Source organism: Andrographis paniculata, unplaced genomic scaffold (assembly GCF_009805555.1).
Source record: "Andrographis paniculata isolate CXL003 unplaced genomic scaffold, ASM980555v1 Contig18END, whole genome shotgun sequence".
NCBI lineage: Eukaryota > Viridiplantae > Streptophyta > Magnoliopsida > Lamiales > Acanthaceae > Andrographis > Andrographis paniculata.
The window spans coordinates 895,880-909,889 of record NW_026137468.1 but is presented as its reverse complement, the minus strand read 5'-3'; the positions used below and the strand labels follow the sequence as shown (position 1 = coordinate 909,889).

The window sequence follows — 14,010 nt, the reverse complement described above, 5'->3', positions numbered from 1 at the left end:
GTCAATCATTTAAGACAATTTTATTTTTTTGCAACACAGTTTTTCGTACCACACAAAAAATCAATTTATTTAAAAACTTTAAATGATGATTGTTTTCAATAAAATATACTTTCATCCTTAGTATCATGTTCATATTGGTATTTGTCATTTTAATTAAATTTTAATTTTTTAATTTAAAATAATTTAGTTATTTATATCTATATTAATCTATAATTATGTTGTATTGTATCTTAATTATTTATTAATCATACTTCTTCAAACCAAAATATATAGATGAAATATTATTTTACCTCTGTAAAATATTGTATCAAAGTATTATTTAAAATAAAAATTCAATCAAAATTCTAAAACAAACATACAACATGCGACGAAATCTCGAATTTATTCACGACTTAAGGCAAACTAAAAACGACGAATCAATAGCTTCGGTTGATCGATCATCATTGTCGAGAACAGAGGGAACAAAGCAACGCGTTATATCGATCAAACGGTAGCCATCTCCGAAGGCGGCGGCGGCGGCATTGTGCAATTGAACGTGGGGATGTCGCCAGAGAGTAGAATTTCCGCAATACGGTAGCCGGCAGCGTTGGTGACATGTAACCCATCCCAAAACACATAGTCATTAGGATTCGAACAAACCGGGACTCCTTCGTGCCCACAAAACCTTTTTGCGTCGTAATTATACTTCCCTCCAATCCCGCAGCACGATCGCAGCGTCGTGTTCCCGTAAGGGCCTGTCGATGTCCGAGAAACGGATAGATCAAACGATGTATGAATTGCAATATCGATGAAAATTAAATGTAAGATTTCGATATATAAACCTACCTTGGCTTATTTCGCGAAGATGTTGAAGCACGCCGTTGCTGAATTGAGAGTAACTTAAGTCGACATTTGGGAATTCCTTTATCATATTTTCGACGTGATGTTGCATGAGGTCGTTTTTTAATCTTATGACATCATTGACGTCTTTCAGACAACCTAGATCATCGTAGGCCGTTGGATCATCAGTGGCTCTTGCGGTGAGCATGTAGGGATAGCACCCGATGGGGGAGCTCCCGATAACCACCATTCTTATCGCACCCATTTTGATGATCTCCTGCGTCGAGCCAATAATGATAAACAAGTACTCGTGAATAGCTGTGAAATTAACGATCATATGAAATTTTAGGAAATTTTATTTACCAAGTAAAACATATGTGAGCTCGTTGCTTATGTTTTTAACTTTATTTTTGCACTGTTCATTATCAGTTTCCTTTTTAAAAAATCACTAATATTTATCTTTCAATAAAAAGATTATATAAAAAATATATTTCTCTATTCAGAATATTTACCTATATGTCATTTAATTTTTATTATTACTCTCAAACTAACTAAAAATTGGAAAAAAAAAATAATTTCAAAACATAGCTAAACGCAACGTTTTATTTATTATTGTTTGTATACGGTTGAGCTATTACCCTTGCCATATTGATTACGGTCCTTACAACCGATGGAATGAACTTCAACACTTCCTCGATAGATTTTCCCTGGCTTAGTGCGTAGCCAAAGTCGTTGGCCTCGATGTCTCCGAGCATAACAAGTGAATTTCGAACAATAGCCTTGCGACAACCAAGATCTAATGGCAAAATTACATATAACTTACTTGAGAGGTTTAAAAAATTACACTATGATTCCTTGTATTTTAAAAAACATTTTACAAAATCTCCTAAAAATTGTATAAAATTTCCTTTTATTTTGAAAATATTATATAAAATTTTCCTTTTGTGCAATATTTTTAAAACATAAAAGAGTTTATGCAAAATTTAAATTATGGAGGAAAATAGTGCAGACTTTTCAAATTACAATTGGGTTATAATAGACATGTATGATGTAATGATACTAACTAAATTATTTGAACCTTCATTTCTGGAGCATTGAGTATCAAGGTATGTCTTAAACCATCTCATTTGTTCACCAAATGAAACAGCATAGCCTGGGATTTTAATTCTATGCCTCGCGAAGAAGGAACGGTCGAGCACCGGGCTTCCCGCGTCGGAGAGGATCACGGCTTCGCCATCGCTCTTGTGGTCCGGTCTCAACGACAAGTATGGAACCGGGTGCGGGAAGCCCATTAAAGGAGCTACGAAAATTAACCGAAATTCTGTTTAAGCAACGATAAATATGATATTTTATAAGAAAAATAATAAATATATTTTTTATAAAAAAAAAATAATTGAATGAGAGTTTTGCATAGTTAAAGGGGAAAAAAAAAAAAATAGACAAAGCTATTTTGTTCCTAAAAATTTATATGCTTTTAACATAAATTTTTATAATTTACTTTTTCTATACAATATTTCTGTTTTATGTTTGCTAAATTTATACATGATACATTATTAGTAAATAAATTATCTATTCATAATTTCATTACTTATGTTATAACAAATATAATCAGTTTGTTATTAATTTTTTTTTCTATCTACTGTATTTTTTATAAATTCTTTTTTTTTAAAAAAAAAAATCTTATAATTAATATATTCACTTTATTGGTTATACATTTTATTTTTATATTAAAATATTATTATTTTTTAATATCAGTATGCATAATCATTCTTGACTGAGATTAAAGTAAGTTATATGTAAATTTCATTGTATAAAACACTTGTGTGCATATTTTCCGCTAACACAAATGTACATTATGCAATAAAATTTACTTAAAATATCGTATACATTTACATTAAAACACAGATATTATAGTATTCAAACCGGAGAAGTCGAAGTCGACGAGGCCATCGGACCATCGACCATTAGGGGCTCCAGGAAACGTGATACCGTAAGGCCAAAAATCAGGCGGAATCGTGAACCCGGGAGGAAGAACACGAACCGAGTTCCCGATATCGGTAACGCCGTCGCCGAAATGGAAGGCATAATCAAAAGGGCACACAGGATTCTTCGATGAAACCATAGAAGTGATCAAAGAAAAGAGTAAGAAGACGAAGAGATAATCAAAGTTACTATTTATGCTCATGTTGAAAATTTGGATATAAAATTGTGGTAGATAATTAAGATCATGACCTAACTTATAGAGGTGGTGGGATCCCAAATTTTGACATATAATCTTCAATAGAGCAATAATAGTCGGAATTTTTTTGCGTAATGAGTGGTCGAATTGGTGGGGTGTAGAAGCGAATCACTACAAAGTGACAAGCTCAAATTATGTCAATGTCTTTTTAGTCGAGTCTGTCACACATAACTTGCTTAGGTTAAATCAGGTAAACCTGATTAGGGTGACTTACTTTGCTGGTATCGTTTTGAACGTTGTTGCGCTTGACCCAAGAGTATATCCTGTAAACATTAAAAAAATAAATTATTTGATGTAATATAAATAGGTAACGATAAGATGTTTTGAATGTGAAGTTATTTTAAAAGTATACTTAAAAAAATATATTTGTAAGGAATTCTGTTGCTAAAGTTCACGTAGTTAACGTAATTTCGTCCCTAAATTCATCTCTAGCGTCATTAGTAACGAAAAAAGATAATTGAAAAATGAAAGTATTTCGTTACAAAAATGTTATTTTCTTATAGTACGTAATATATAAAATGAAAATTATACTATTATAATTGTTTGATTTAATTTTTTTTTTAAAAAAAAATTATTTCTCCGTCCCATTGAAATATTGTCATTTTCCATTTTTGTCCGTCCCAAAACAAGGTTATCATTTCCTAATTTAATAATTATACTACCTACCAAACATAATAAATATCCTTCCAACTTACACTATATTACACAAATGTCATTACTTTTGTATTATACAATACTAATAGAGATTTTTTCATCTTTTTCACTATAATCCATTATAATATTAATATTTAAAAACCTACTTGCAAAAAGTAAATGATAATCTTGCTCCGGGACAAAGAGAGTAAAATAAATAAATAGTAAAATCTTGTAAAAAATCTACAACCTTGTTCATCTTAATGATGATTTATCACTTGCTTATTTTTATATATTTTTGTTATGTTGTATTCTTTTTTTGCCTTTTTTTTTTTTCTTTTAATCTTCTTTTTATTAGTGTTCATCTTTTTAAAAGGTAATTGCTTTTTAATTTACTTTTTAGAAAAATAGGAACTCATGTTTTGCATGTTGTTATGATTTAAATTTGAAATTATTGTGTTAGGTAGTGTTGGAGTGTTTGTTTGTCGTTTTTAAATTAATTTTTATGTAATTTATGTTATTATTATTATTATTATTATTATTATTATTATTATTATTAGAGTTTCTTTCTGGTGGAGTAGAACATTTTTTTAAACTTCATCCAAATTCTAAATAATTTTTCTTTTTACGTTATTTTATTGAAAAGTTTCAATCAGAGGCGGAACCAGATGGGATGGGAGGGGGGTTAATTTTTCAAATTTTGAAACGATCATCATCTATTTGTTATCCAATAATTTTATCAATTAAGTTATCATATTTCGAAAATCTTGCAAAATATTAATCTACAGTGACAACTGTATATTCCTATGTGAATTTTGTATTATATGAAATTGATAAATAGTAAAAATATTTATTAAAAAAAATAGCTCTTAAAAATATCATCTCCTACGTATTTGGTTGAGAATTTTTTGAAAATTTATATATATATATTTTTAATTATTATTTATTACTTTTTTGGTCATATCTATTTTTATAGCATCAAATAATTATTATGATATAATTTTTTTTTATTATTCAAATTTAAATTAAAAACTTAAATTTTTACATAAATACTCTATCAATTTTTAGCAATTTTTTTATATTATATATTATAAAATAAAAATAAAAAATTAAAAGGGGGTGAGGCGGGCGAGAGGGAACCCTCTTGCCCCCACATATATCCGCCCCTGGTTTCAATAGACCAATTATATGGTTGTCGAAATAATGTGTTATGTATATCATTAGTATATTACTGTAAGTTATATATATATATATATATCGTATATCAATCGTATTAATATGTTATGCATTTCTATTACATTAATATAAATTATATATTTTCTATTTATTTGTTATGTATGTCTATGTATTGATGTTTTGTGAGTAAAGTTGTGAATTATATTATTCAACATCCTAAGTACTATCATAATTTGGACATGAATTGAATTCAATTATTGGTAAAATTTATTATGGTTATGAATTCAAATGAAAAGACATTGTTTAGATAGATGTTTTATAGTTTTGAAATATTTTAGTAACAATAAAACATTAAATATTCGATTTAATTAATCTCTTGTAAGACTAAATAAGTATTTTAATTATATGATTTTTTTTAAAAAAAATAAAATTATTGTGCTATATATATATATATACATATATAAAGATGCTTATATAATTATGGACCACTCAAACATTAATATATAAATTTTTTATACAATGACAGACCCAACTTGTTTCTATTGTACAGTATATTATATTGGTTAAGGTTTTGGAGGTCACGGGTTCGTTTGCCAACTTTTCCCGCTTTCTATTGTTCAAATCAATTTTTTTTTAAAAAAAAAAAAAAAACAAAAAATATCAAATTAAATATATATATATATATTTTTAAAAAATTATATTAAAAATTAATTTTAGATTCAAAATATCATATTAATATCACAATTATTTCAATAAAAAAATGCACACACCGTATTTTCAAATGGATGTGTTTAAATTAATCAACATTATATATATATTAGGATTTCGGAAATACTGATATTATATTGTGAAGATTAAGTTGGAGTTTGGAGTACATTCAATCCCTCCATAACAACCTTAATATAAGGTTCATATTTTAAAGTATTTTGAGAGTTTGAAATTTAAAATTTTTAATTAAAAATAAACTTGACATAATATTTTTTTAAAAAATGGGCAAAAGACTAATCGAAACACATGTTTATTAGAAACACCATGGAGAATAGACACAAAGAGGCTCTAGAGTTTATTCGTGGCTCAAATCGAAATAAAAACGACGAACCAATAGCTTAGATCGATCACGATCACGATCATTTTCATCACCCAATTCGAGAAAAAAAAAAAAAAAAAAACATGGATCAAATGGTAGCCGTGGCCGGAGGCGGCGGAGGAAGTGTGCAATTGAACGTCGGGATGTCGCCGGAGAGTAGGATCTCCGCAATACGGTACCCGGCGTGGTGGGTGACATGTAACCCGTCCCAAAACACATAGTCATTGGGATTCGAACAAACCGGGACTCCTTCGCTCCCACAAAACCTTTTCGCGTCGTAATTATACTTCCCTCCAATTCCGCAGCACGATTTCAGCATCGTATCCTTATGAGGGCCTGTCGATTTCCGGGAAATGTATAAAAAATCGAACAATATACGGATGGATTGCATCAATCTAATTAAACTACATCGATAGATAGATAGATAGAAACGAACCTTGGCTTATTTCGCGAAGATATTGAAGCACGCCGGCGCTGAATTGCGAGTAATTCAAGTCGACGTGCGGGAATTCCTTTTTCATTTTCTCGATTTCTTCTTGCAAGAGGTCGTTTTTCAATGTTATGACGTCGTTGACATCTTTCAGACAACCTAGATCATCGTACGCCGTTGGATCGTCAGTGGCTCTCGCGGTGAGCATGTAAGGAAAGCACCCGATCGGGGAGCTCCCCACGACCACCATTCTTATCGCACCCATCTCGATGATCTCCTACGTCGAGCCAATAATGACAAACAAGTACTCGTGAGTAACGATCATATAAACTTATTTATTTTTCACCAAATTTTATTTACTAAAGTTGCATTTAGATATATTTTGAAAGTGTTCTGAAGTTTAAGTAGCGATTACCCTCGCCATGGCAACTTCACTCTTTACTATCAGTGGAACGAGCTTCAATGCTTCTTCGATCGATTTTCCCTGGCTTAGCGCATAGCCTAAGTCGTTGGCCTCGATGACGCCGAGCATTGCAAGAGAATTTTTTATGATAGCCGTGCGACAAGCAAGTGGATCTACACGAAAGAAACCGCGTACTTATATTTCTATTATATGTACTGTAAGAAAGACATGGGCGTCGTCGATGTAATGATACTGACTAAATTAATCGAACCTTCGTGCTTCGAGCATTGGGTATGAAGGTATTTCTTAAACCATTTCATTTGTTTGCCGGAAGAAGCGGACCAGGCTGGGACTTTGATTCCGAGCCCGGCGAGGAAGGAACGGTCAAGCTCTGTGGCTCCGGCGGTGGAGAACATCACGGCCTCGCCATCGCTCGTGTGGTTCGGGCTCAACGACAAGTATGGAAGCGGGTTCGGGAAGCCCATAAAAGGAGCTACAAAAATGAAGTATATTTAGTATCAGATAATATATTACATGCACACTCGACGAGGATCGAACCCCTAACTTTAAGCATCGTTTGAGTTACGCACCCTCGGCAATTTTTATTTTTTTCTATTGTCAAGCTAAATTTATTCATAATTTATTTATAATAAACAATTTTATCAATCTAGAATTTTATTATCCTTATTTTAACAAATAATAATTAAAAAGTTTATTTTCTTTATTTATCTCACTGTTTCTTTTATTAACTCTTTAATAAAATTTTTATATATAATACATCTTTTTCCGTTTATTACTGTACATTTATATTAAAATATTATTATTTATATTTATATTAAAATATTATTATTTTTAAAATTATGTGTTGTATTGTGGCATAAATAATCTGAATGGAATGAGTATTTTTATACACCCTAAAAGTATCTATTCTTTTATAATATATTTTTGTGTTGACTAATGATGCGATCTGCACAAATTTTTTTGCTAACATATTATAATAAGTTTGGATATAAAAATTAAGAAAAATAATATTTTTTTTGTGACAGATAAAATTTAAGCTTTAATAGAGTTAGTATTATAAATACTTTAATTAAAATAAAACAAGTGCAAGAAATATGTATAGTCCATCCCTATCAATAGTGAAAAAACAATCGGTAAAAAAATGTATAGAAATAATAAACATTTCATTTATTTTTTACCATGAACATATTTTTAATAGACGGTAAAATTAGCACAAGATATATAAAAAATGTCGAAAAAAGTATTCGAACCGGAAAAATCGAAGTCGACGAGGCCATCAGACCAGCGGCCATTAGGCTTTCCCGGATCCGTGACACCGTACGGTGGAAATTGAGCCGGAACCGGGATCTCGGGAGGCAGAACAAGAACTGAATTCCCGACGTCGGTCACGGCGTCGCCGAAATGGAAAGCATAATCGAAAGGGCAGACAGGGTTCTTCGATGAAACAATGGAAATCGAAGAAAAGAATAAGAAGAAGGAGAAGAAGAGAGCTTCAAAGTTAGTATTTTTATTGCTCATGTTGAAGAAAAGTTATGATTTTGATGAGGCTGTTGTGGTGGTAGATAATAGATATGTACCTAATTTATAAAGGATGGGTACATTATAAATTGATTAAATTCAACTTGTATTTATTTATTTATTTCGTTTTGTCACGTAGAGCAAGGAATATTAATATATATATATATATTATGTATATTAAGGTTCTACTATTAATTTATTATGGATGACAATATATTGTAATTTCAGACTCGATTTATTTATTTGAAGTTAGATCTAATTATTTGAATATCGAATTGAATGTGAGTTGGATATTATATATTCTAATTGTGTTCAGATTGGGTTTGGTGTCTCGATGTGAACTCGATTTGGATCCGAACCTGAACTTCTCAATAATACATGAACAATATACTCCTATTAATTATATTTTAAAAAATAATAATAATTTCTAAAAATATAATATAATTATATTTTCCTTCGTCCCGTTCTAAGGGTTTCATTTACATTTTGTGTGTGTACTTAATATTAAAAATATATTTTATTTGTATAATTTTTTGTACAAATATCATTATAATAATACTTCCTCCGTCTACAAACTAATGTCCTACTTTTCTATTTGGGACGTCCAACAATTATTGTACTATTTTCTTTTTTAAACACAAATTTTACATTTTTACCTTTCATTCGTTTATTACTTTTAATCTCTATCATATAATTAAGGACAAATTTGTCAATTCATAGCAAAAAAAATAATCAACTAAAAAACCGTGCAAATAAACTTTAGGACAATAGAAATAGGACGGAGGGAGTATTATAAGACATTAATAAAAGTATTTTTTGTCTTAATTTGTACTATTTTTTTATATAATAATTAGTATTATAATATCAAATAAATAAGACCCTTAAAGCCGAATGAAGTTCAAAGTATAGCCAGATTATGTTAATTCGGATTTGGCTGGTCCTAATTCATTTCCACCCTTATGTTCTATTTCGAAAGAAATTTTAGAAATAGCTAAAATTTTGATAATCAATGCGATGTTACGTGAAACGGAAAGATATATATATATATATATATTTGATATAATATTTTTTCTTAAAAAAATTTATTGTTGATAAAAATTAAAAGATATATATACTTAAACAAATTCCAAATACTGTGTAACAATTAGGCTTTTGGAAAAATATGCTTTGTTTACTTAGTATTTTTAAATTAAACAATTTTTTTATAAATATTTATATAAAAATACAATATACAAAAATATTAACTTAATATATAATATATAATTTTATCTACTTACACAAAATTAACAATTCAATATAAAATTTTAATTTTTTTTATTATCCGTATAACTTTTTATATATAATATAAAAAATATTTAGTCATCAAACCCATTGACAACTATTCAATGCGCTTAAATGATCATAACAATGGAATCTTAAATTTATTCTGAAATTAGAATATTAAATTAATACAAAAATTGTGATGTGCTTGTGATTTTTTTTTTTTTTAATGTTACTATTTAGAGTTGCGGTTTCTATTATTATTATTATTATTATTATTATTATTATTATTTACAAAATTTTAAATCAAATTTATTTAAAAAATAATAATTCAAATTCAATTCAGATTGAAAAATTATATATTGATCAATATAAATTTTATTTAACCAAAAAAAGAAAGAAAGTTGAATTTGTAATATCAATATTATGTCAAATAATTTTTAGTTGGTAATTTTTATTTATTTATTTTTATTTCTTGTTTAAAAAGTTGTTTGGATGTAATATTTTATAGAAATAACAATATTTTATATATATATATATATAAATTATAAATTGCAATATTTAATAGTGAACACTAATGCTAAATTGTCTTTCTAACTAATCTATCTTATCCTTCTACCTAATTATTTTTAATTAGCACGATGCCACCACGTTTCATTAAAAATTACTAATTATATATAATTAGTGTCCTTCCTTTGCATCTATCTTGTCTTTATATTTAAAGAGTCATTCATCATGACACCTTGTAACATAAAATAATATATATATATATATATAAATTAATAAGAAAACTCTAGAGAGAATATATAGAGATAGTTGTTTACATTTAGGTTATTAATTATCTAATTTAGTAAAAATAATACTCCCTCCATCCACGAACTAATGTCTTTTTTTTTTTTTTGGAATGTTCAACGACTATTGTCCTATTTTCTTTTTGAAACACAAATTTTACATTTTTATCTTTCATTCATTTATTACTTTTAATTTATACCATACAATTAAGGGCAAATTTATCAATTCATAACAAAAAGACAATCACCTAAAAAAACCATGCAAATATACTTTAGGACAATAGAAATTGGACGGAGGGAGTATCACAGAATAAAAAATAAAAAAAATCATTATAGACTACAAATATGAAATTAGTAACCTACATCAATATATCAATTATGGCGTTGGCGTTAATAAATAAATTGATTTTTCTGTATGTTACAGGGAATTGTGCTGAAAATATAAAAAAAACATTTCCTCCGTCTCAAAATTATAGTTTTAGTTGTGTTTGGCACGAGATTTAAATAATATTAATATTATATTTGTAGTGGGTGAAAAATACGGGTAAAATATTTTTTTGCCCTTGTGAGTGTATTAGTATAAAAAGTAGTGACAATTGTGTAATAATAATGAAAAAGTAAATGTAGTTTTACAGTGATATAATTATTTATGGAAATGAAACTATTATTTTAAAACGGACAAAAATGATAAACATGACTATTTTATTGAGACGGAGGAAGTATTATTTTAAATTGAATATTTGATTGATTTTTTTTTTAGTTTTTTTTTTTTTGTAACAGTATTTTAATTTTTTGATTTTAGAGAGATTTGGGGCCAATACAATAATGACTTTTATAAAAAATATTTTATGTTATTTATTCTTATTTTTGGGAACAGCAGTTCAGAAATTGCTTGGACGAGCATAGTGAATATGTATCCCAAATCATTATAATTATTGTTTGTTTTGTGTTTTAATTTGTACGGAAATTTTTTTATATGAAATATAAAAAATTACGTAAGAAATATAAATATATATAATACTATCTCCGTTCACAAACTAATGTCCTATTTTTTTATTTGGGACGTCTAATAACTATTGTCTTTTTTTTTTTAAACACAAGTTTTTACACTTTTATCCTTTATTAATTTTTACTTTTATTTTCTACTATATAATTAAGGACAAATTTGTCAATTTATAACAAAAAGACAATCACCTAAAAAATAGTATAAATATACCTTAGAACAATAGAAATTGGACGGGGAGTATATTATTGTTTTTTGAAAAAATATATTAACTTATCCTAGTATAAGTTATGTGTCTAAGATCTAACATACAAAACTTCATTTTTTATTTTTTAAACATATTATACATATCACGTGGTCAACGACAATCACTCTGGTTATTCTTGTTTTAATTTTTTATTTTTATTGTTTATAAAAACAAAAAAGTTAAATCTCTAAAATATTCGATTTTCTTTTTTAATTGAAGTAAATCCTTCTCAAGATAATAATTTTATTTGAGTTGGACACGAGATTTAAAAAATAATAGTTATTATATTAAAAATAGATAAAAGACTAAAGTGTCCTGTAAATGTATTTATACAAAAAATAATAAAAATTATGTAATAATTATGAAATAATATATATAATTTTATAATAACATAATTATTTATAAAAATAAAATTATTTTTTTAAAACTAAAAGAAAATAATAATAAAATTATTGTTTTGAAACGAATAAGATATATGCTTATATCCCGTAAAGTATTTTTCTCCATTCACTCAAAGCAGAACGTATTGATTTTGCCATTGTCACTCTTTCAAATGTAAAATATTAATTTTCTTTTTAATGGACAAGTTTCTTTTTCTGCTTTGATTGACATTTGATAAGTTTGATTTTATTTTTTTTCTTAAATTTAATGTAATATTTTAGAAAAAAATAAAATATATATATTTAATATAAAATCTAAATAATAATATACTCATATGTAAAAAACTAGAAAGAAACACATCATACTTATTACGTCATTAGGATTGCGTCATATTAAAACAAATCATTTATGTGTTTTTATTTAAAATACTGTGGTATGTATTTTAGTAAATACTACTTGGTGTGTTCTTTTTTTTCTTTTTTTTTTTTTATGGGAATTGAATTATTATTATTATTTTTCATTTCAGTTTGATATTAATAATATAATATTTTGTAACAAAAAATAATTTTTTCTTTTAAAACACAAAATTTAAATAGTAAAACTTCGAGATTTTGAATGTAAACAAACACACTAAATAATTATATAAAAATTAGTACTCCACTTTTTTATTAATGTTGAGAAATCATTACAACTTTCATTTATTGATACTATTTATTTTTTTAAAAATATCACATTAAATATATATATATTTTTTTAAAAAAATATCAAATCAAATACCTTATAATGTATACATTTATTTTTGGGACAGTGTTTAAAAAATAATAATATTTTAATTATAATGGGTAGTTAAAAGTAGTATAATGTCATTTTTGCCTTTACTTTTTGGTGTAAAAGTAATGATGTGATGTAAAATAATAGTATTTGTGAAAAAAAAATATTTAATAGAATGTTTACTTGTAATTGAACGTCCCAAAATAGAAATATATATACTTTTTAGCTGGACAGAAGGAATACTAATTATTATTATTACCTTTTTAAATTTCCAAAATTCTTACTAGTCGAGACTAGTTTGCAGGATATTAGTTTCGATCGAAGGTTTACCCAGTGTACACTTTCGGATAACGAATGAGGATTCCCACTCCAAAAAAAAAAAAAAAAAAAAAAAAAAAAGGGTTCACACCAAACCTCTTGTCACGTGCAATCAATAAATGTGAACATTTTCTTCTTGCTTTTAAAATAAATAAATGTGAACATTTGACTATTAATATTTCGTTTGAGGCTGTGGGGCAAGATCCCCTTCACATGGCTACGTACTTATAAAAATACTATAATATTCAAATTTAAATTTTAAAGTGTTTTGTTTTTTTGTTTGGATTTAAAATTTAATTTTTTTTTAATATAATATTATATTAGTACACGATAATAAATAATAATTTCATTTTGAAAATTAAATTAAATTAATATACTCTTTATCCAAAGTTTATCTACTGTGTTATGTTCGATTGCATGAACATAATATTTTATTTTATTTTTTTATATGCTAATAAATATATATATCTAAATTTAAATGATAATGTTTAATTAATATCATATTTATCCAACCAAATATGGTTTGGGCCGGGCTTCAACTTGGGCCAGAAACTTTTCTTAGTTTGGGCTTGCGTATTCATCTCGATGGCTTACTCCTAAGCCCAAAATAAATTTCAAATATTAATTACTTTAATTCCAAAATAATTTTAGGATAACACTCTCCTTTGACACTATATTTTATCAGTTAAAGCTTTCACAATTAATAAAATATTTATAATTTTTATATAAAGTTATGAAGATATATTTTTCTATTTTACTACATTAATTGACAAATGAGATAACTCACCACGATTGCTAATCTTCAGTCATTATTATTAATAAAATAGAGTTTTGAAGTTTGAAAATTTTACAAATTTAAATGTTTGTTGTTATGTTTTATAAAAGGGAATATATATATATATATATCTTTGAT

At 26.9% G+C, this 14,010-nt stretch overlaps 2 protein-coding genes across 3 annotated transcripts; both read right to left on the bottom strand.

The window, feature by feature from the left end:
* Nucleotides 1–365: 365 nt before the first annotated feature.
* On the bottom strand, nucleotides 366–3,055 carry LOC127266362 (acetylajmalan esterase-like). Of its 2 annotated transcripts, none has more exons than XM_051296584.1 (5): nucleotides 2,743–3,055; nucleotides 1,898–2,140; nucleotides 1,458–1,615; nucleotides 826–1,096; nucleotides 366–734 (listed from the first exon to the last, which is right to left on the bottom strand). In XM_051296584.1, the coding sequence occupies exons 1-5, from the start codon at nucleotides 3,002–3,004 to the stop codon at nucleotides 484–486; spliced, it is 1,185 nt and encodes a 394-aa protein (XP_051152541.1). In that variant the 5' UTR covers nucleotides 3,005–3,055; the 3' UTR covers nucleotides 366–483. The 2 variants fall into 2 exon arrangements, with proteins under 2 accessions (XP_051152541.1, XP_051152549.1); XM_051296592.1 differs by having other exon boundaries at nucleotides 1,898–2,119; nucleotides 2,743–3,050.
* A 2,814-nt stretch (nucleotides 3,056–5,869) lies between these two features.
* On the bottom strand, nucleotides 5,870–8,381 carry LOC127265982 (acetylajmalan esterase-like). The gene is made up of 5 exons (XM_051296047.1): nucleotides 8,059–8,381; nucleotides 7,059–7,280; nucleotides 6,800–6,960; nucleotides 6,391–6,661; nucleotides 5,870–6,290 (listed from the first exon to the last, which is right to left on the bottom strand). The coding sequence occupies exons 1-5, from the start codon at nucleotides 8,324–8,326 to the stop codon at nucleotides 6,043–6,045; spliced, it is 1,170 nt and encodes a 389-aa protein (XP_051152004.1). The 5' UTR covers nucleotides 8,327–8,381; the 3' UTR covers nucleotides 5,870–6,042.
* Between the last annotated feature and the right edge of the window lie 5,629 nt (nucleotides 8,382–14,010).